A 21,422-nucleotide genomic window follows, 5' to 3' on the forward strand; every position below is an offset into this window, starting at 1 on the left:
TGGGATCCTAGAACATATTTCTTATTCTTAAGATGTCTGGAGGTTAAATGCTGACACTGAAAATTTGGAGACCCTGCTTTGAAGACAGTCATTACTTTGACCACAGAGGAGGTTTGAGCTTCCTGAATAGTGCTGCATAAAGTAGGATTTACCATAATTCTGGGGGAGCTTAAGGAAACTTAGTGTTGTGAAATGAAAGATCGTTGAGAAAGTTTAACCATGAACACTAAACAAATGCCAGCCAACCTGAAACCTCAGCTCACAGCTCTTCCTCATTCCAGCCTTCCAGGATCTGGGTAAACAAAAAATACGCATGCCATTTGAGGGGAAAGTTGTCACTGGAGGAGCTGAGGTTTCATCTGCCTTTGAAATGGCTGAAACACTCATGTGCTCTCAAGGAGCAATACAGTTATCATGACCTGGACCAAGAAGTGTCTGGTAGAGGTACATGTGTGGGATGACAACCTTTGGAGGTGTCAGTAGGTCCCTTTCACAATTTGCTGTTTTCATTTGGTTATTTTTATACAACTAATTTGTATCAGATATTTAATTCAGTTTTTTTTTCAGATCCTAAAAATCATTTAGTTTTAGCTGGTAAGTAATAAAGTATACATCCAATAATATACTCACATAAAAGTTCAATCAGGCTTTATAATAAATGCCTAACAGCTTTTTAAAAGTGGTTCAGTTAATGTTCTGGGCAGGACAAGCTAATTAAAAGGGTTGCAATTACTTAATTGCAACAATTAATTTCCTTATTATTATTATTTGCACTAACAGAATTTGGCAGACAATAATTAACTTTAATATTAATTTTGATATTACTTCATTTAATCAAACAGGGCAATTTAAAATTCATTTCAGAATGCCATAGAGTTAGTGATTTATAGGGCAATTAATATAGTCAGCCTCCGCCTGAGCTATTATCATTTTATGGGATGGTTTCTTTACAAATACGTAACATCTTCCTTTATGTAAGTTATATAAGTTACCACTGACATTTTAAATAGTTATATTGCTGCATAGGATTCATGTTAAAATAACATGTCACTTAAATGAGTGTTAAGATTTTTATCTATTAAAATCATCTCCTTTTTATTATTTCCTTCACCTAAACGTACATACACATGTGACTTACAAGTAAATGTGTTTTGGGATATGGGCTTAAATGCCTCATCAGCACATTTCGTGTCGTGTGTTTTGTAAAATATTAGTAAAGCATTGGTCATGATAGAGGCTTCACTCTATTTTTGTTTTTTAAAAGTAATTATAAATATCTGTAGGTATATTTACTTTTGAAATATGAACTAGTCTAGTCCTTCTCTATTACCTGGGATGCTGTTAGACTTAATCTGTTGGGATTCATGTTAGTTAATTTTTTAAAAAGGGGGGTATATTTTAAAGTTTCTTCATTACCAGGAAAATACTCTTCCCATGCTTCTTTTTAGGTACCAAATCGTGGCAGAAATCAAAATGACTACCTGACAGTAGTTAATATGAAAAAAAAAAAAATCCTATTACAAACTAAACATAGGTAAACTATTATCTAGGAGGAGTGTATAGTCACTGAGTTGTCGTAACCCAAAGTAGGGTTAAAAAATTTTTAATACCTATTACCTCTATCTGAGTAATTTGAGAAACAATTCAAACTAACCTCTCACGTCTGAGTCAATATTTGTGATATACATATATGTTTTGCTACAGAGGTAAATGGATAAATCCCTGGAAATGGCTTCTGCTTGTTTGTGCCAGTTGCTCAGGGTAGGTCTTCATCAGAAGGCATCTCAGGAAGGCCTCTCCAGAGCACAGTCATACTAGGGCAGTGTGGGATGGGAGCTGATTCTGAGATTTTTGAAAATAGGAAACAAGTTCAGAGTAGGGAGTTAAAATGGTCACACTAGGCATTATATTTAGACAGATGTTTTATCCTGTCATCTTATACTGCCATATATAATTAATGACAATATAATATGTCCAGAGATTTAAAAAAATCCTCATTTATGTAAATCCTACTTACTCAACAATAATATGATTCCCTTCTTGGTTGCACATCACTTTGCAAACTACCGTCTGTGCCATCTGGCCTCAATCCAGTAGCCCTATTTCTCACATGCCTTTCAAATCCTTAATGACCTTATATGGAGTCTGTGGCTATGAATGCATGGTATATAGAATTATTAATGATCTTAAAGATAATTTTAGAAAATATATGCTATCTGGCAAATAATAAATTATCAGGATAGTTTACCTCAGAGCATAAAACTATATTTTAAAGTTAGCAAATGACTTAAATGACCTCTATTTCTTCTCTTTTGTCATTAATAGATCCAGAAACTAGCTATCCCCCACTCCCTCACCTTGACTTTCCACACATGACTAGGAAACTGATAAGAGGACCTTTCTTATTCTTCAAGCCTGGTCCCTGGCTAAGACATAGAAAACAAAGGTTAAAAGCCAACTTTGATCCTGTATATCAAGGACTGTACTGTAGACAGAGACAATGTGTTTCTCTACCAGGGATGTGTTTCTGAGGAAGCTTGTCTTGAAGGTGAAAGGTAACTTAACACATAGTAAGAGTTCCTGAAAATAGTGATTCTCCCCTCAGAGTAGAATGCTCAAATTCATTCTTTTTTTGAAAGTGTAAAGAGGGTGAGGAGGTGAGAGTGCCATCCTCTAAGGGCTGATATTAAGTGGCATTTCCAAGTAAGTGTCAGTAGTCAGTTTAATTGATATTTTCAGTGCTTCATTTTTGTACCCCACATATCATACAATACAGTGACTGACCCAAAGTTGGTCTGCAATAAATACATAATGAACTGAAATTGTTGTCCTTTACTTTCTCTATCTGTATATGATGAGCAGAAAAATAGGCAAGGAATCAGAAAAACAGAATTGTGATTTTGAATCTGCCTTTTACTAGCTATGAGATCTTTGCAAAATCTTTTCACTTTTCTTGTTTTGAACAATGACATTTGGATTGAATAATCTTTAACATCCCCTTTACTTTCATAATTTATAATCTACAGAAAATATAATGACCCTAGGATGATTAAATCAATGATGCACTAGTAAATGTTATTGACTGGCTCTCAAAAATAAATAAAAATTTTTAAAAAGAGCCTGATTTGGAATATTTGCCTATTTCTATGGTGTAAATACCCCTTATGTGGCTGATTATAAGCTACTAATCTGAGATCACTGACCACGGAGTTGAGAAGAGATGAGAACATTCAGCTCTTTCAAGCTACTGGAGCCAGTTCCAGAGCAATGCAGGACTGAGAATACTAAATCATTCTACTCTACAGGACTGAAAATATGCTAATATAATTGAGAAAAAATTAATAACAGAATAAGAATAGGTTTCCAGGTTAATGAGAAAATTAAGTCTCTTTTGCAAGGATTATCTTAGGTTTTAATGCTAGTGATCACATTAGTATAGTCTTTCAAAAAATGGTAGGCCATGTACTGTTTCTTAAGTCACATCCATATATAATGAGAATAAAAGTTGAATCTTTTAGCATGGCAGGAAGCAATATTTAGAATCTGATCTAATGCTTTAAATGCATTTGTTATAGCTCCAAGATTAGTCGTAGGCCAAGATAGAACAATGTTTTAACCCCCACCACCCAAGGGATTAGTATCTAGAAATGTTGGCAATACAGTGCTTTGGTACCAATTAGAACAGAACAGTATTTAGAACTGTTTATTAGAACAGATCAGTATTATTAGAATAGAACAGTATTATTGAAATTCTGCAGACAATGCAAACTAAAAGGAATGCCCTCTGAAAGGAATGAGAAAGGATATTAAAGAATAACAACCTAAGAGGAGACATTAGGCCTGAAAGTCACAGTAGAAGCTATGCATATCACAGTCTATCTATAGAACATTGAATATGCCAAGATCCAAGTTTAGTTTTCATGTTACAAGCACCTATCACAAGGCATTAACAAGAAAATTACTCAGAAAAGATATAAATACATGTGACTTTATAAAATATGGCTAACTTTTAAAATAGCGATTTACAATGTGTACTGTTTCTAATATTGTATGAGATAAAACTGGATTACAAAACCTAAAGGTTGTGTGTGAGCAATTACATATCCTGTTAAATGTCAAGTGTCGGTTTAAGTTTGAAACTCTTCACCATTAGTTTTCCACATAATACTGAAGTTGGTAGCTGTGAAGAGTATTTGGTCTTGACATTGAACATCCAAACTAAAATCGATCATAAATATTACATTTTGCTTCTACTCTGATTTAATCAACATTTATCAAGAAAAATGCATTATTTGGTTAATAATAGCTGTATTTAGGGCCAGCATGTATAACAATGGGATTACTGGTTACAACTGATAGAATGAAATATCTGCCAATCCTGTCTATCTAGTCAAGTCAGCAGTCTTCTCTCCTTATAGTGGATTTTATTAAATGAGACTACTGAGTAAGATTTTTTTTTTTTTTTTTTTTTTTTTGAGACGGAGTCTCGCTCTGTCACCCAGGCTGGAGTGCAGTGGCGCGATCTCGGCTCAATGCAAGCTCCGCCTCCCGGGTTCATGCCTCAGCCTCCGGAGTAGCTGGGATTACAGGTGCCCACCACCATGCCTGGCTAATTTTTTGTATTTTTAGTAGAGATGGGGTTTCACAGTGTTAGCCAGGATGGTCTCGATTTCCTGACCTCATGATCTGCCCGCCTCGGCCTCCCAAAGTGAGTAAGATTCTTTTGAGATGCTATGCAATCCTTTCGATACTAATTCCCAAAGGAGTATCTTTTGGTAACTATTTGGAGGAAAGCACAGGAATCGAACAAACATCCGGCACCACTGTGTCCTCTAAAAGTTTTATATAACTCGTTGTTTTCCTTTTAAAGTGCGCTAAAGCCTGTTCTAAATCAGGAACTTACCGCAGACTTCCCAGTGAACAACTCCATCTGCCTATAATAGATTTTTATTTCTTCATCGAGAATAACCAGCCCAATGACAATCTTCTCTGTAGCTTCCCTGATTTGGCGGGAAGTTATGTCTGGTCATTTCATGGAGCAGAGTTCCTTGACACTGTCACTTCATAAAGAGGTCTTACGTAGAACTCCCACCCAGAAGGTCCAAAGCTATGTCTTCTATTCCTATATGCATTCCAAAACCCGAGTTCCTAGAGCTTATATTGATACTAGATATCCCACGGGCCTAAAAGCTGTGCCTTTTAGGTCCTTTTCATTTCTGACATCAAGAAATTTCTTTCTTTCAAACTTGGTTAAGCATTAGTTATTTTTAATATGCTTTTTGAATCTAACATTTCTGTATTTTGAAGAGGATGCGACTAGCTTAAATTACCTTATTTTGAAGTTACCTGCTCCAACTTCTAGAATTATCAGATTTTAGAGCTTGATGGGACCTTAGAGATCCTTTTTTCACTCCATGAAAATCCATGAGATTTCTATTTATTTCTATACTATCAGGTACCAGATAAGTTTGGCAGTTGAAAAAACTACCACAGGTTATTTTTACTTTTCTCCCTTCAAATAGATTCTAAAATTGATAGAGATTCAATTTTATATTAATTGAGCATATCCAATGTGGTGGGTTGCTGAAGGTAGCAAGAGGTATAAATTATAGCTCCTGATCTTAAGGAGCTCATATTTTAATAGAGGCCTAAATATAAACAACAATTGCAAAATGATGTAACAAATCTATTATTATAAGTATGAATGGAATGCTTTGGTAGATTCCAGACTCTTAGTGCAGCATGGGGAAGCCAGAGAAGACTGGAGGAGGTACACTGTTGTTGCTAGATTATCAAGAGTTAATGTGTGCTTGTGTATGTGAGTGTGTGTGTGTGTGTGTGTATGTGTATCTGTGTGGGCTGGTGGTGGTAGTTATGGCATTCCAGGTAGTCCCAGAAACAGTGCTGATAGTAATCATGTAGGAATCAATAATTTATTAAAAGGGAGCTCAAGTAAATCCTGGCTTATATATATTTAATCTAACAAATAGTTGTTGAGGTCAACTTTGTTGGTATCATGCACCATGAAATAACATGCCTTGTGTATAAACATGGCAGTGATAGTGTGCTCTTTCTTACTTTACTGCTGAGAATATTAAATATTGTAATTTTCATGTTTAAAAAACTTCGATTTCTTGGAATAAGCCTAAATGTGTCAAGTTTTAAGAAAGATCAAATGCAAAATCATGACAGAGGGTTGTTACTATTATCTTTTTACATAGCTCTCCTCACAAGGTCTTCATCCTCTCCTACTACCTACCACTTTATTCAACTCAAATCACTGCCCCTCCATCCCTCTCTTCTCTCTCAGTAAGGCAACGTTAAGAGTCAGAATGATCATCAATGCTGCATTCTGATTATAAACTCAGATAAGTCATCAAAGATTGAAGGAAAAGAATAGAAATTGCCAGGATAGGAGGATTTAATATTTCTCTGAAGAGGACAGATGATGGCCCAAAAACAATGTTAGGGAAATCTTGGTCAATATTTGTTCTCATTATTTCTCCCATTTTTTTCTTCGCAAACTAGGTAGGGATCACAAATGATATAACTATGGATTATATTAGTGTCTTAGACATAGTAGGTATTCAAAACATATTTGGTGAATGACCAAATAAATTGAATAAAACAAACAAAACAGCATGGGTCCTGGGACAACTGGATACTCATATGCAAGAATGAACCTGGATCCCTCACTCCATATACAAAAATTTATTAAAGACCTTGGGAGGGGTTAATGTGGAATACCTGATCAGGTAGACAATTGCATACAATGAAAGTATTCTGGATAATAGTGATTGCACAACTTTATGAATACACTAAAAACTACTGAATTGTACATTTTAAAAGGATGAATTTTATGGTAAGTAAAGTATATCTCAATTTAAAAAGTAGATGCAAAGAAAAAAAACTAAAATAAACAATAGCAGCAACAACAAAACTATGGCCCAGAAAGCTGAATTGAGGCTCTTATTGAAATGTTCTGCCTAGGCAGTCTTAACACTGGAGTGGAATATTGTTATAGATGAATGAACACTTTTTAGTTAAAACAAAATTGAAGATAGTTAAAGGATATGCTATCTTTCAATAATTACAAGATTTATATTTTTTCAGGTTTCTGAAATGGGCACGTATCTTTTTTTTTTTTGAGACGGAGTCTCACCCTGTTGCCCAGGCTGGAGTACAGTGGCCCTATCTCGGCTCACTGCAACCTCAGCCTCTCGGGTTCAAGTGATTCTCCTGCCTCTCCTGAGTAGCTGGGATCACAGACGCGTGCCACTGTGCCCGGCTGATTTTTATATTTTTAGTAGAGACAGAGTTCCCCCATGTTGGCCAAACTCCTGACCTCGGCCTCCCAGGGAATGTGTCTTTTAATTGACAATGTGTCACAATTCCTTTGGCTTCATTTTTTTCTTTGTGGTACTTAAAATTGTGAGATGTCTTAGATTTAATGAAATATAATACTCATTTTAAAAACAATGTGGCAGAGGCAGAGGTTGCTAGCTGTACCTCAATATGTACTCTTCCTACACAGTAATAAGAATTTTTTAATCTGGGGCAATGATCAACCACCCAAAGACTATACTTCTAGTTTTCCTTTAAGCTAGGTGTGGCCATGTACCTAAGTTCTGGCCAATGATATGTAAGCAGAGGTAGTGTGTGCAACTTCTGGTTTATGACCTTAATGGGAAGGAGCATGCTTTGCTTCTTTTCCTCTGTCTTTCCTCCCTCCTCCTTTCATTCCTTTTTTTCTCTTCATCCCCTCCCTCCTTCCCTCATTCTCTTCCTTCTAGATAGCAGATGTGATGGTAGAAGCTGAGGAGCCATTTTCATCCATGAGATGATGACACATATTGAAGTTGGTAAAGCAATGAGAGAAGGTAATGAGTTCTTAACGATCAGAAAACCAGTATACTAGCCCTAGACTGACTGTACAGAATTTCATGTGATAAAGAAACTAGAAAGTTTGTTGAAGCCATTCTTCTTTGCTACAGGAACTGACCAAATAGTCTATCAAATATGAATGGTTTCTAAATGTCATTTTTCTGGGAGTAAATATTACTACTTTCTGCAATGGGATAAACTCCACTTCCTCTACACACACACACCCTTGTTTGGGTGAAATGAGTTACTAAATGTAGCATTTATTTATAAGGAATGCATTGTGAAGAGTTTCTCAATTTTCATTATCATGGAAAGATGATGATTTCAGCCCACATTCAGTGTATGTTTCTAAATAATACAATCAACAGGACTGTCTGTTCAGTACAATGGAGGACAGCTTTTCAGGGCAACTGGGATTTCTTGATAATGCTAAATCTGTCTCGTCAGCTGAATTTCGTGGGCTTTATGTGGCAGTGTAGTAAAAATATATGATCACATTTCACTGTTAAGAAAAATTCTTTCAGCAATACATGTACAGTCAAGTTTCTTGCGTGGATAGCTGAACATGTGGGTTATGAGATTTTTAAAAATGTCTCGTGACAAACTTTATGGAAATGCAACAATCTAGACATCTAGTTTTGTCTGAGAGTGGCATGGATATGAAGAACTGTACTGTTGGTGCTGATGCCACGCTGACTTTTGGCAGTCACACTCTTGGTTCTTCATATTTGAGGAGATGGGACAGTGAGGAGGCCTGTTGGCTTGATTTTATTAATGCCACCATCTAGAATACAGATTCTTGGATATTTCATCTTCACAAGGTGAGCTGCAAACTGGAAAAAAAAAAAGAGGCAAAATGTTTAGAGGATATACAGAAGATATCTCCAACCTCACCTTTTTCTCAGAATTTGAAAGACAACATTATTTTAATGTTATGATTGCTGTCACCACTGTATAATAAGTTGTCAACTTGGTTATAAATTAAATTACTCTTTTATATGCTAACAATTTCTTTATCTTATGGAATAAATGTCTCTTTTGTTCTATGATTTTTTTGAATATGTGATAAATATACATGGTAAACAATTCAAATTCAGTAGAAAAGGGTATACAATGAGAAGTAAACTCATTCCACTTCTGTTCCCAGTCCTCCCTCTCCAGAGGTCACTAATGTTATTATTTTTAGGTATTCTTCCAGTAATAGTCAAAACAAGCTCAAATTTACATTGAAAAAATGTTGATATTATAGTCCACTTCAATGTCCCACAGAGGGCCCATAAACCAGTTGTAACATGTTTTTGGCATTTTGAGTTCACAAACCTGGAATGAATTTGAAGGACAGATCTAGGAAGCCTTCTAGATTCTAGCACAAGAGGACTTTGTAAAAGTTATCAAGACATATACATATCTGACTTAGCTAAAATCTACCTGTTCAGGATCATCGATTGTGTTTTCTCATTCTTTGCACTTCATGATAAAGCAGCCCTGAACTGCGTGTCAATCCCAATATAGCATACTGCTTCATGTTCAGACCTTTCCTTGGGCAGACTGTCCAATGTTAGGCACTTGCTCCATTTCCCACCAATTCCTGTCCCCTCTTTAGCTCCTCCTCAATAGTAACCCCCACACATAACATCAAACCTGCCTAACTTCTATTCATTTTCCTGCTCAGGCACTTCCTTCTCTAGGAGCTAAGTTGCCATTAGGGTTCCTGCTTCTCAGCTCCTGAAGTTTCTTGTATGAATCTCAATCTTTGGCCTTACCTCATTTATTTAAATTATCCATTTAAGAGCTTCCTTCTATTTTGTTTTCTTCCTGGTACCTGGCACATGGTAGGGGCTCAATATATGTTTGCTGGATTGAAGTAAACTATGCCAAATGATCATAAAACCCAGGGCAAAATTATGAAGTAAAAAAGTTTTTCTTTGGCTCTTTGGCTATTTTATCTCTGTTCCTTCTCTTTGGTAGTGTCCTGTTCCTCCTCATTGAGTATTTGTGTCCTCAAGTTCTCTTCAATTACTCTCTCTACTAAAACCTGATCTTAGATCCTTCAATAAAAAATGACTAAGCTGCTCACAGTGCTGTTGCTTCTTGGCGCTATTTGAAGCTTAATACTTAGTAAGGTCTCAAGGCAGCAATCTAAACTTTAGGGTTCAAAAGAATGGGCTGAGTGGTTTGGCCAGGACAAGTTCAAGGCCTTACTCCCAGAGATTCTGCTTTATTGATCTGGGGTTCAGGGATAGATAGTTTTAAATAAGCACCTGTAGATGATTCTAAAGCAGGTGGCCCATGGACAATTTTTTGAATAATGCTGTCTTAAGCCAAAAGGATAAAGTTCTCGGTCAGTAGGTGGGATAAATAACGCTGGACTGGGATTTTTACAATCTCCAAAACAACTCACATAAATGGGTCTTAGTACTGCTGACCCTACTTATCTTCTCTGTGATTCTCTGCAGTGGTTCCACAGAGATTCAAACAGCTGTTCATATTTCACATCCTATCCTCTCTTAGAGCTACCAGATGGGAATCTTTGATAGCAACTAATGTTGAAGAGAAACAGTGCTCCTGTATTTCAAAAGGTGTCAAGTGAGCCGGTGTAAGCTGGTCTTCATCCTGTTCTTACTTCTCTTTGAACCCCAGTCATTAAGAAAGCAAGCACCTGATTCATCTGCCCGAGTCGTGTGCAGGCAGAACAGTCCCTGGAACCATATGATTACTGAAACATCTTGGCGGCATTCTCCTACATGCACAATTAAATTACCATTTAGGCCAGAATTCTAAGATAAACATAACATTACTGAAAAAGCCTTGTGGATAAGCAGTCTTAACTTTCAGTTCTTTCAAAACCCTGTGGAAATCAGAAAATGAGTAAGGAAGGACTGTACATTCAACTAATCTCCCTTAAACCATGCTGTAGAGCTGGAAAGAGTTCTGTTATTGTAACCAAGTCCCTAACAACTAGGCTGCTACTGAGCTGGAAAATGGTAAAGACAAAGCAGGCAAAACAGAGCACTTTGCAACAATCAGGTTGCTGCTGTGTGGGAGGTCTAAGAAGAGTAGAAATGGAGTGCAAGGAGATAGCAAATGTTTAGATGCCTTGAAAAGAAGCAGGCTGTGTTTAAGAAAAAGAGCAACTGTTGAGTTTTCACATAAGATTATGAGTTCTGCACCTCTGATCCTCTGCTGTTTTCAATTATCCATGTTAAATACTGGCCCCTGGCAGTGAAACCATGACTGCATCTTTTCTACTGCTATGGAAACATTTCTTTGTTCAGTTATTTGGTCATTCATTTATCAAGCATTTCACTGAGCACCTACTAAGTAGGTACCAGGCACTGTTCCAGTTTTTGGAGTGCTTAGAGTTCAGTGGGGGAGATAGTAATAGACAATAGGAAGTAGTATGGGTAGCATAAAAGCAGAAGTTGGCCGGGCGCGGTGGCTCAAGCCTGTAATCCCAGCACTTTGGGAGGCTGAGATGGGCGGATCACGAGGTCAGGAGATGGAGACCATCCTGGCTAACACAGTGAAACCCTGTCTCTACTAAAAAATACAAAAAACAAGCCAGGTGAGGTGGCGGGAGCCTGTAGTCCCAGCTACTTGGGAGGCTGAGGCAGGAGAATGGTGTGAACCCGGAAGGCCATGCTTGCAGTGAGCCGAGATTGCACCACTGCACTCCAGCCTGGGCCACAGAGCGAGACTCTGTCTCAAAAAAAAAAAAAAAAAAAAAAAAGCAGAAGTTTAGGGATCTTAGCAGTCCAGAGTAATAAGCAGAGTTTCTGAGTTTAACAGGGGCTGGGGAGCTGGTTTCTTTCACCTTTCCTTCTATTTCTCTTTCATTATTGACTTAAAGGGAATGAGAATCCAGATGTGATGGCCACAATTGCGATACTTATCAGACAGTATTCTTTGTGGCTGTAGCTTGATAGGTTAGGGAGGAAAGAAAAGGCTGTGGATGTGCTGGGGTAGATTTCCACAGTGTGAAAAAAGTCACATCATACATGGAGAAGATATACAGTGGGCCAGGGGAGAACCAGGCATCTAGGGTATAGGGTTTCTTCCACCTTTCATTTTTCATCTGGCCAGGCTTTTGACTGCATACTCCACAAAGTGCAGACTCCACCCAGAAATTACAAATCCAGACTTACTGAGCAACATCCTTGGTGGAGGTGGCAGGATATCGTACTGAACCAGTGGTTATAAAGTCAGCAGAATCATCTGGGTGCTTTTACTAAACAGCAATGCCCAGGTTTGTTCCAGACTAGTAATAAGTAGAGTTTCTTGGGGCAGGGCTCTGACCTCAGTTGTTTTTAAAAGGGGCCCCCTTTCCCAGGTGATTCTAATGTGTAACTAGCATTGAGAGTCATTTAATTAGATAATGGGATTCATTTGCAGGTCAGGTTTGTCTGGGACCTCAAACTGCAATTCCTATAGGTATATGTGGAGAGCAAGTCACTTTCCACTAGAAAAGGCTGCTGTGTTTGTAGGACTGAAATTTGTGAGGGCCAAACTTTATCAGACATAGTAGAATTTAATGTGAAACAGATTATTACAGATAAAAAGGGAGATAATGATAAAAAATTCAACTTGCTAAAAAGATAGGACAATTCTAAATTTGCAAGCATTCAATAACAAAACTCAGAATATAAAAGTGTGATAGTACTGAATGGCAAAACAGACAAATCCACCATGATGGTAGGTGAAATACCTAGAAAACAACCAGTAAGATGCAATATTTGAACAATGCAATTAACAAATCTACATAAGGAACAGATACAGAACACTAATACCCAATACCTTCAGAATAAAATTCTTGTTAAGTACACATGAAACATTTCTAAAATTGACCAATTCAAAAAAGCAACTCTCAGATTTTTAAAGGATTAAAATTATTCAGATTATGTTCTTTGATGATAGTAAAAATTATGCTGGAAATCAGTAACAAAAAGGTGACTAGAAAAATCTCTAACTCTAAATTAAGCAATGTGCCTCTAAATGTTACAGGTCAAAGAATTCACAATGAAAATTAGAAAATATCTTCAACTGATTAATAATGAAAATAACATAAAAACTCGTGGGTCACCACTAAGGCCCACTATAGGGCCATATCCCAGGTAGAGAGAATGGAGTTCTTCAAACTGTACAACTAGCTGAGATCTATATAGCAACATCTGACGTGAGGGGGCCAGATATAGTATCTGCTGGCACAGGATCTGGGGACTTCCAGACCTCATTTTTGTGGACAGCACTCCAAGTGAAGAGGGTCCAAAGCTTTTGTATTTTCACCATTCCTCCGGTTTTTAGGATCTGGTGCTGGAGTTCATTTCTAGGGTGTGGTTAGGCACACCTTAATACAGCAGTGTCTGAATGTGGAAGGCTCTTGTGGGTGCCACTCTATCTTGTTTTCTCTTTTTATCTTGCATCTGAACTTGGATTAAGAGACCGGCATATTTGCCTGGAGAAAGTTAAGTTGTGCTAGCAGCAGAATAAGTGAAGAAAAGGGATTTTTAAGCAGCCACAGAGTGGTGTGGGTGAACTAAGGCCAAAAAATTAAAAGCTGATGATAGGTAAGATTCATGAGGTATGTAGATCAGAATCACGTCTCTCATTGGGCTCTCTAGGACACAGGTTTGGGAAGAACTCATGGTAGCAGTAGGAAACTAAGAAAGCTTTGGGGTTCTGGAAGATTTAGGGAGGAACACATGGCAGGACAATTAGGTTACCTGATATGAGTCTGAAGCTGATACTGGAGACTGGACAATTGGCATGGACTAACTAAGACCCTGACAAAGCTCAGAGAAGTCTTTTCTCTCTCCCATTTTATCTGTCCATTCTTTTCCCTCCAAATGATCCTACATTTGGGGTATGAAAATTTTACCTTCGGTGAGCATGGTACTGAATAAAGAAACTGGCAATTATCCTATAATAAGCAGCCGAAGTAATTTGCTTTTCTTTATCTTATAGATGTGAGGCAGATGCTATTAGTCTTATGCCTCCTCTTGACCCTCTGGAATGCTGAGAATATGGCATGGCACATATTCAATATTGCTGGCGCTGTGTGACCATGGCTAGGCTGATGCTTCACACAAATTAGGTACATATTTCTAAGAGCTTGGCTAGACAAGGCAGATAAGCATATTTGAGATGAAAAACAGAATATGGGGTGATTTCTCAATCTACAGTACAGTGTGGCCTTGGAATAAGTATAAGTGAAGTGCTGTCTTGTTCCAATTACTTAAGACATTTCTGAGCTCATTAATACAGTTCTTAATCAGTAGAACTGTCCATCTTAGTGATCTCAATAAGAAACATAGGAACTATGGCAGGGATTAGTAGGAAAGAGGTGGGAATGATCTCTCTTAACACTCCACTGATTTCTTCCCTTGATTATATAACCAAATATAATTTTGAATGTCACTTTTTGTTTCAGTCCTTATTGTGGTCCCCCATACTGAGATAAATATTTTGTGTCCTGCTAGTCTTCCATATTCAGATCTTTTAAATTCATTGAAGTTTATTTTCTTAATAGTATTATATAAGGTATAAAACTGGTTTTTATAGTAATAGTATCTAATAACAATTAGGCAGTGGTTACTGTATTTTGTAATTTCACTCACAGAAATAAAACCAGCAGCAGAGCAAAGCCAAGAAGGTGAATGCACAGGTCAGTAATCATTTTATACCCTACCATAGGTACTTGTGACAAGGAAGGAGAAGAACAGGTAATTCTAGCATATTAGGGTGTCATATATGAGAAAATGCTAATTATGCATTTTTTAAAAGTGGGAGAGTCTAGAAGAATAGCCATTACATGGTCCAGCTTTCTCATCCATGTTTATTTTACAAATAACTACTTCAATGGTATCTGGGTTATTTTGAACCCATACTAATAGTATTCTTTAGTATTGTTCACAAAAAGTGTTCTAATAAACTTTTAACCAAGTTGTTTCTATTTTCCTTGGAACCAATCTTTGAGGTTAGGAAATTTGATAGTGTAAGGATTTTTATCTTAAAAAATATTTTTATGGTTTGTATTACATAAGGAGATATATAAATATCTAGAGTGTGCTAACTCAATATATTTCATGTTTTAATTTCCTGTTACCCAAAGTTGCTATCTCTATTTCATGTCTTCCCAGTTTTTCTCTGTACCTTTTTAATTTAAAAAAAGTAAAAAAAAAAATAAGTATAGACAAGAAAGGTATAATGAGCAGCTTCAACAATTGTAACTTGTAGCCAAATTGTATCATTTATTCCTTCCATGCCCTCTTCCCACTTTTGTACTGTTTCCATGCAAACCCAGATATTTTATCATTTCATACATAAACATGTATCATTGAAATAACAGGATTTAAAAAATATATACCCATAGTACTATCACACATAGAAAAAAAGCCCCAATAATACTCTTCTTGTACAATATAATCAAATATTCAGTAAGTGTTTAAATTTCGAATTAGCTCATAACTCATAAATGTCCTCTCTCTCTCTTCCCCTCCCTCTCTTTGTCTGTCCCTCTGTTCATCCATAATTAAATTTGTTTAGTTGAGTCAGGATCCACAAAAGGGCCATGCATTGTGACTGACGGACATCTTTTAAGACTCTTTTGGCCGGGCGCAGTGGCTGACGCCTGTAATCCCAGCACTTTGGGAGGCCGAGGCAGGCGGATCACAAAGTCAGGAGATCGAGACCACGGTGAAACCTCGTCTCTACTAAAACTACAAAAACAAAACAAAAAAAAAAAATTAGCCGGGCGCAGTGGCAGGCACCTGTAGTCCCAGCTACTCAGGAGGCTGAGGCAGGAGAATGGCGTGAACCCGGGAGGCGGAGCTTTCAGTGAGCCGAGATTGCACCACTGCACTCCAGCCTGGGCGACAGAGCGAGACTCTGTTTCAAAAAAAAAAAAAAAGAGAAAAGAAAAAAAACTCTTTTAATCTAATGGTTTGTCCTATCTCTTTTCATTTCTTTGCAAGAAACCTATTCTCTCTCAAATTCTCCCCAAACTTTTGTCTCTACCACTCCCCCAAAATACTCTTATTAAGACTGGCAGCAATCTCCATATTGTCAAATCCAACTTTTAAAACTCATTCTGAATCTGACTTGGCCTATCAGCATCATATGACACATCTGATCATGCCCTCTTTTCTTCAAAACTTTCTTCCATTAGCTTTCAGTACACCAGTCTCTCCTGGTTCTACTACTTCACTAGCTGTGCCTTCTCATCTACCTTGGTGAATTTGTCTTATCTTTTTGAGTTTGTGCCCCATTGCTTAGTCCTCTGACCTTTTCTCTATCTACATTCCTCCCCTAAATGATTTCATTTAGTCCCACAGATTTAAGTCCTATCTATACACTGATGATTGAAAATTTGTCTTTACTATCTTCCCTGGAATTTAAACTCATGAATCTGCTTCCTCAACATCTATTAGACACTTTGATATCTAGCAGGCTTCACAAGCTTAACAGTTTCAAAGAGGAACACTCGATTCCTACCCTCCTCTACCCAATCCTCTCCTGAAGTATTCCTTATCTCAGGAAATGGCAATTTCAGTCTTCTAGTTATTTAACTAATAAACCTGGATGTGTTTCTTTTTTTCTTTACCAATGTATCCTGTAACTTTCGAAACATATTCAGAATCTGATCACTTCTCACTGCCTGTACTAACATTGTACTAGCTCAAGTGATGGTTATTTCTTACCTAGATTATCGTAACTACCTATCAACTGGTCTCCCCTGCCTCCACTCTTTCCCCTATGGTCTAATGATCACACAATGTGAGGGATTCTTTTAAAATATAAGTCAGACATTTTGCATAACCTGTCACAAAGCATTTTAATGGCCTGTAGTTTTATTCAGAATAAATTCCAGTCTTTTCCATAGTCCATGAGGTCCTACATGATCTGCAAATCTGCAAACCATTCCCCAACTCCCCATCATCAACCTTTCTAATCTCATCTCCTAGTCCAAACCACCATCACCTCTTACTTGGAGTACTGCAAGAACTTCTTGACTGCTTCTATCCTTGCCCACTATAATCTTTCTCTACATGACAATCATCAAAAGAATGATTCTCTTAAAATATGAATTGGATGATATAACACCCTTTGTTCCACATCTTCTAGTGGCTTTCCATCTCAGAATAAGAGCTCCACTAATCACTCTATAAAGAAAAGAAGCCATCAACACTCTTCTCCCTCATGTTAACCTTATTTGAGCATTTATAACCACTTGATATATATATATATATAAATATATATATCTCAAAACTATATATATGTATGTATGTTTATTGATGGTCTCTCCCAAATATTGTAAGTTCCATGAGAGTAGGAACTTAATTTTACTTGTTACTGTTTCTCCAATGTCTAGAACAGTGACTACTAGTACATAGTATTTGCTCTAATATATGTTGAATAACTGATTCATTCATTCAACAAATACTTTCTGAGCATCTGTGTGTCAGGCACTATGCTAGGGACTGGTTAAGCTGTTTTACTTCTAGTGGAGGAGACGGAAAGGATTTTAGAGCAAATTATTAAGGAATCTGACTGGTTCTGGTAAGGGTCAAATGCTAGTTGCTTTTATCCTTTACTAGTAGGGTCTTCACCCAACTCTTGTATGAGTTGAACAGGCAAGATGATTTTTTAAAATGGTATCTTTTAAAACACATCTACGCAAAAACATATACAAAAATTGTGATGTTTATAAATATAGAAATAAATGCTTGTGACATATGTTACTATATGTAACATATCATCTATATCCACACATGATAGACAATATCCTCACTTCATTTCCACACTTAAGGAAGAGAAGTAGATAGAAGAGTTTAAAGAGGATGCAGTGAAAGTTTTACTTTCTACTCTAAGGCTCTGTGCTATCATAATCAGACTCTCCATATGTTCCCACCTTTGTCTGCAGCCAAAATTGCTCTGTTCAAAGACGCCCCGTGCTTTCTTAGTTCCTTTTTTCTCAATGAGTTTGGCAATTTTTAATGGATCACTCAATAGAAGTGTGAAAAAAAAAAAGGATAAATGGATATCTTCATGATCAATTATAAATTTTCCTTCTTTTCTTCTCCTATTTTACTTTCATATATAATTCTAACAAAATCTCATAAGGATTAAAGATAAGAAAGATAATTTAAAACTTTTAAAGTGTAAGTTTTAAATAGAAATGTCAAGACAAATAAATATTTTTCCTATGGTGCATAACATCTTAGCATGAGTATAAGTCAATGCAACTTATACTCCATAGTTTGGTTTGTTGAAAGTCCAGTTATATATATATATACACACACACATATATGATTTTTTCTTCTCACATGTCAAAATGGTATTTTCCTTTCCTTTCTCTTCTACTTCAGTTTGATCTCATTTTCTTTGTTAATTTCTTCTACCAATCACTTGCACTTATTTTTTTCTTATTTATAAGCTAATTTATAATGGAGATAGTGAATTTTTATGGTTTCTTGAAACAAATACAAGTTATTAATATATCTTTTAAGGGCTTTTTCAACAATCTCTTACTGAGGTTATCACCTGGAATTTGTCTTTCTTTCTAGAATAATTCATTTATAAGCTTTTAAAGGTAATTATGGAAAGTATGGAAAATTATACCATAATTATGGTAATTATGGAAAATGAAACTCTACACCTTTTTATCATGTTCTCTAGAATACTGTTTATTACATAAGTGGGAGGATTCAATACACATCTAGTATAAATCTTCTTTGAATTCTAGTCTGAATCTCCAAATGCTCAGCTGATACTTCTTCCAGTGATGTACCATTAGCACTTCAAATTCAGTATGTCCAAAATTAATCACATTCTTTCCAAACCTACATCATTCTTCTCTTCTCTTCTCTATCTCTGGTAACAGTATCAGCAACCTCCCCAAACACCCAACTTGGAGACTTCAAGGTCTTTTTTAAATTACTTCTTCTTTTTTATTTTTTTTGTAGAAACAAGGTCTCGCTTTGTTGCCCAGGCTGGTATCGAACTCTTGGAGTGATCCTTCCTCCTTAGCCTCCCATAGTGCTAGGATAACAGGTGTGAGCCACCACGCCCAGCCAAGGTCTTATAGCTGTCTCTCTCTTTATATATAAATATAGATAGATATAGATAGATACATATTTTAAAACTCCTTTGTCTCCACATTTAATTAGGTACAAAGCTGTGTCAATTTAGGACTTGTCTTGCATCCATTCCTTTCTTTTTTTTTTTTTTTCATTCTTCTTCTACTTCATTTTAGAGCCCAATTATTGTTGGATTAATTCCTAAGTGGTCCTAATGCTTCTAGGTTTTCCTCACCCAGTTCTCTGCTGACTGGTAGTAACATTATGGAAGGTTCTCAGAAAATCCTGAGACTTCAGTCAGTATCATATAGAGATTTCTTCCTTACTAGGGTTATTGTCCTTAAGCAAAGTAAGTCAAGATCCATGGATCTCTTCCAAGAAATAGTTTGCTTACCATAGTTAGTAAAGACAATGTATACTATTTAAAATTTCTTTTTGGAAGTTTCATTTTGATAATAGTTAAGTCTAACATCCCTTTGCATTTCAAGAAAGACAAATTCATTACACACATACTTGCTTACTCTTAACACAAATACATACATTAACTTATATTTACATGAAAGGTTAACAAGAAGAGAAGATTGTCCTTTAGTATTACAAAGAAAGTAAGGAAAGAAAGTGACCAGGTGTCTTGAAACACATAGTAACAGCAGTGGATTATTTTCCCAGTCTTATTTTGAAAGTCACAGAGCTTTGGCTATGAGTCTTAGGCAAACCCTTCTGTTGTCTCTTCCTCACAGTCTTGTGAGCTTTGTTCACTCTGAGGACTAACAACTATTTAGATGGTAAGAGACTGAAAGCTTGAGAGAGAGAGTCAACGCAAAGGTAAGAATCTAGCACTGAGATAGACTGGGAATATTAGGGATAATCTCTGTTCCTTGGTGTTTTAAAATTTGTTTAATTGGGATCAAGGGCAAAAGAAAGGGAAGACGCTTAAATTTTGGCAAAACTTAATACAAATAAAAAAGTTATTTTTCAAATGACTTTCCAAAATACAGCTGATAGTGTTACTTTCCTTTTCTAAAAACCTTTAATAGCTCCCGACTGCTAAAATGAAAACTCTTTAACATAGCACTCAAAGTCCTCTATTATACTCATATTCTCCATATCTTTCCAGCTTTATCTGCAGCCAAACTGCTCTTCAAAGAAGCCTTGTGCTTTCCAGTGCTACTGTGCTGTTTCCTTTGCCTGAAATACTCCCTCCTGACTGTGGCCCTCCCCAACACTTGGTATTACTGAAATCCTACCCATAGTTGGAGGTCTAGGTCTATTACCACCCTCTCCATAAAGCTTTCAGAATTCCTCACTTACTTAGATGAAATTTCTTCATTCTCAGTAAATTCCAGAACTTTAATTATAAATCTAATATAGCACATGTCACAATGTTGCATTCTGCCTTCAATTTTAATCATTTGTATACATGTTTAATCTTCCTAACAAGACTGAAAGTTTTAGGAGAGCAAGGAACTGCATCTTTTTCATTTCTCTTTCCTCACAATAGTTTCCATTTGTAGGCATTTAATGTTTATTGTCCTGTTTTAAACTAGTACTTGATGCTAGTATTTTTTCTTTTGCCGTCCTCTTTAGAGAAACTTGTGCAAAAGTGTAGTCACTGTAAACTATTATTTTCATGTGTTTGTTCATTAACTTAATCAATTTGGCTATCAAATATTTATTGAGTGCTTTCTATTCGAAAGGCACCATGTTAGGGGCTGGGGATATAATAATGAATGCAATATAGTCTCTCTCTTCAATGAGCTACATGGGGATATGAATAAGTAAACAGGTGATTACAATACCATTTAATAAATGCTACCTAGAGTCATCATTTATGGTTGTTCAAATTGTGTCATGCATGAGAAAGCCTGAAAAAGGGGGTAAGTGGAGCCCGAAAAGTTGCCCATCCTTTCCTTTCTAAGCTTTGTGCCCTCACAGGGTGCTGTATTTCTCTGAAGGAAGCATGAGATTTATCTAATGCATACATAAAGTTTCTCTCTATCTGTAAACTAAGTAAAAGATTTTCTATGAGGATTTAAGAGTGGTACTTAGTTTCAGGTTTGAGTTGTTAAGGAAAACTTCCATGAAGAAATGCTATGTAAACAGCATTTCAAAACAAATGGGAGTTAGCTAGTGAACAGAAATGGGAAGAATGCTCCAAATGAGGAGAAAAACAAAAGAATATAAGGAACTACAAGTAGGTAATTATGGCTGAAACCTAAGAGGGTGAGGGAGCAGCGGCAAGGAAGGACCTTGGAACACAGACCAGAAGAGAGCCTTATAAAACATGATTAGGATTCGAACTTCATTTTGAAGGCAATGTCAAGTCATAGATACTTTAGCAACTAGTCACAGGTATTTTGGCAACTATCACATTTACATTTCAAAAAGCTCAATCTAGTGTAGGGCGGAACAGAGGGATGGGAAGCTGCAGGCAGGAATAGTGGGGAGCCGCAGTAAGTCTTT

General features: G+C 36.6%; 1 protein-coding gene across 4 annotated transcripts in view; it reads right to left on the reverse strand.

Annotated features, from left to right (window-relative positions):
* Positions 1–7,718: 7,718 nt before the first annotated feature.
* Positions 7,719–21,422, reverse strand: part of TBCK (TBC1 domain containing kinase) — a 248,808-nt gene continuing 235,104 nt past the window's right edge. For 2 of the 4 annotated variants that reach the window (XM_011945712.1, XM_011945713.1), the window contains exon 26: positions 7,719–8,717. In XM_011945712.1, coding sequence (XP_011801102.1) covers positions 8,607–8,717 — 111 coding nt within the window. In that variant the 3' untranslated portion in view covers positions 7,719–8,606. The remainder of the gene's footprint in view (positions 8,718–21,422) is intronic. The other 2 variants (XM_011945715.1, XM_011945714.1) reach the window with 1 other exon arrangement.

Source organism: Colobus angolensis, unplaced genomic scaffold (assembly GCF_000951035.1).
Source record: "Colobus angolensis palliatus isolate OR3802 unplaced genomic scaffold, Cang.pa_1.0 Scaffold244, whole genome shotgun sequence".
Lineage (NCBI taxonomy): Eukaryota > Metazoa > Chordata > Mammalia > Primates > Cercopithecidae > Colobus > Colobus angolensis.